The following is a 951-nucleotide window of genomic DNA, read 5'->3' as shown; positions in this document are numbered from 1 at the left end:
CTCGGATCAGATCGCAGACTCTCAGCTGGAGCCCTTTGCAGATCTTGTCAGAGGTCTCATGGTGGACATGCCTTGCCCAGAGAGGGTTGGAAATGTGGCACAGCTTGATGATCTGGCCCAGCACTTCACTCAGAGTCTTCTGGCTGCAGCTCAGGCAGTCAGTAAGCCAGCTCAACAAGGGCGGACCACAGCCCCCTGGTGGACAGCAGACTGCCGAAGAGCGCACCGAGAGCTCACTACTCACCAGACAGAGGCCGCGAAGCACCAGTTCAAGGATGCAGTGCGCAAGGCCAAGCGTGCATACTGGAGGCAGGTGATCAATGAGGCCAGAGATGGTAGAGACCTGTACCGGGTGGTGGCATGGCATAAGCTGGAACCCAACCTCAGAGCACCCCCTCTGGTGATTGGGGATCAGGTCATAGAAGAGACAGCCGCCAAAGCTGAGGCACTTCAACAGGCAATTCTGAAGCGATACAACTCAGCTGATGATCTGGAGTATGACCCACTGGATGATGAGCACTGGAGCGGCATGGGGAACCTGCCCTGGAACCCCCGGATTGAGATGGAGGAGATGGAGCGCAACACCATTGGGGTACAGAGCACCTCCCCAGGCACGGATGGAATCACAGTGCGGATGCTCAAAGCATGCTGGCAGCATGTGTCCCTCTTTATACAGCAGCTATACAACTGCTGCCTCCGGCTCTGCCACTTCCCACGAGCCTGGAAACTGGCAGAGGTGGCAATGATACCCAAGGTGGGTAAGAGAGATAGAAGCTCAGTCCGCTCCTGGAGGCCCATTGCCCTGCTTTCAGTAATCTCCAAAGGGCTGGAACGCATCATTGCAAGGCGACTGGCGTACACGGCACTCATTCACGGCATAGTCAGCCCACAGCATGGGGGGGCGCTGCCCAGACGATCTGCAATGGACCTGGTAGCTGCTTTCACTCATGA

The 951-nt window shown here is 56.9% G+C and overlaps 1 protein-coding gene across 1 annotated transcript in view; it reads left to right on the top strand.

The window, feature by feature from the left end:
- Positions 1-58: 58 nt before the first annotated feature.
- Positions 59-951, top strand: part of HCAG_06843 (conserved hypothetical protein) — a gene marked incomplete at both ends in the record, with an annotated part of 3,336 nt that continues 2,443 nt past the window's right edge. Inside the window, one exon of the mRNA XM_001539188.1 lies at positions 59-758. Coding sequence (XP_001539238.1) covers positions 59-758 — 700 coding nt within the window. The remainder of the gene's footprint in view (positions 759-951) is intronic.

This window comes from Histoplasma capsulatum, genomic scaffold (genome assembly GCF_000149585.1).
Source record: "Histoplasma capsulatum NAm1 scaffold_6 genomic scaffold, whole genome shotgun sequence".
NCBI classification, from domain to species: Eukaryota; Fungi; Ascomycota; class Eurotiomycetes; order Onygenales; family Ajellomycetaceae; genus Histoplasma; species Histoplasma mississippiense.
The sequence above is the reverse complement of the archived record's forward strand: the minus strand, read 5'-3'. Positions and strand labels throughout refer to the sequence as shown.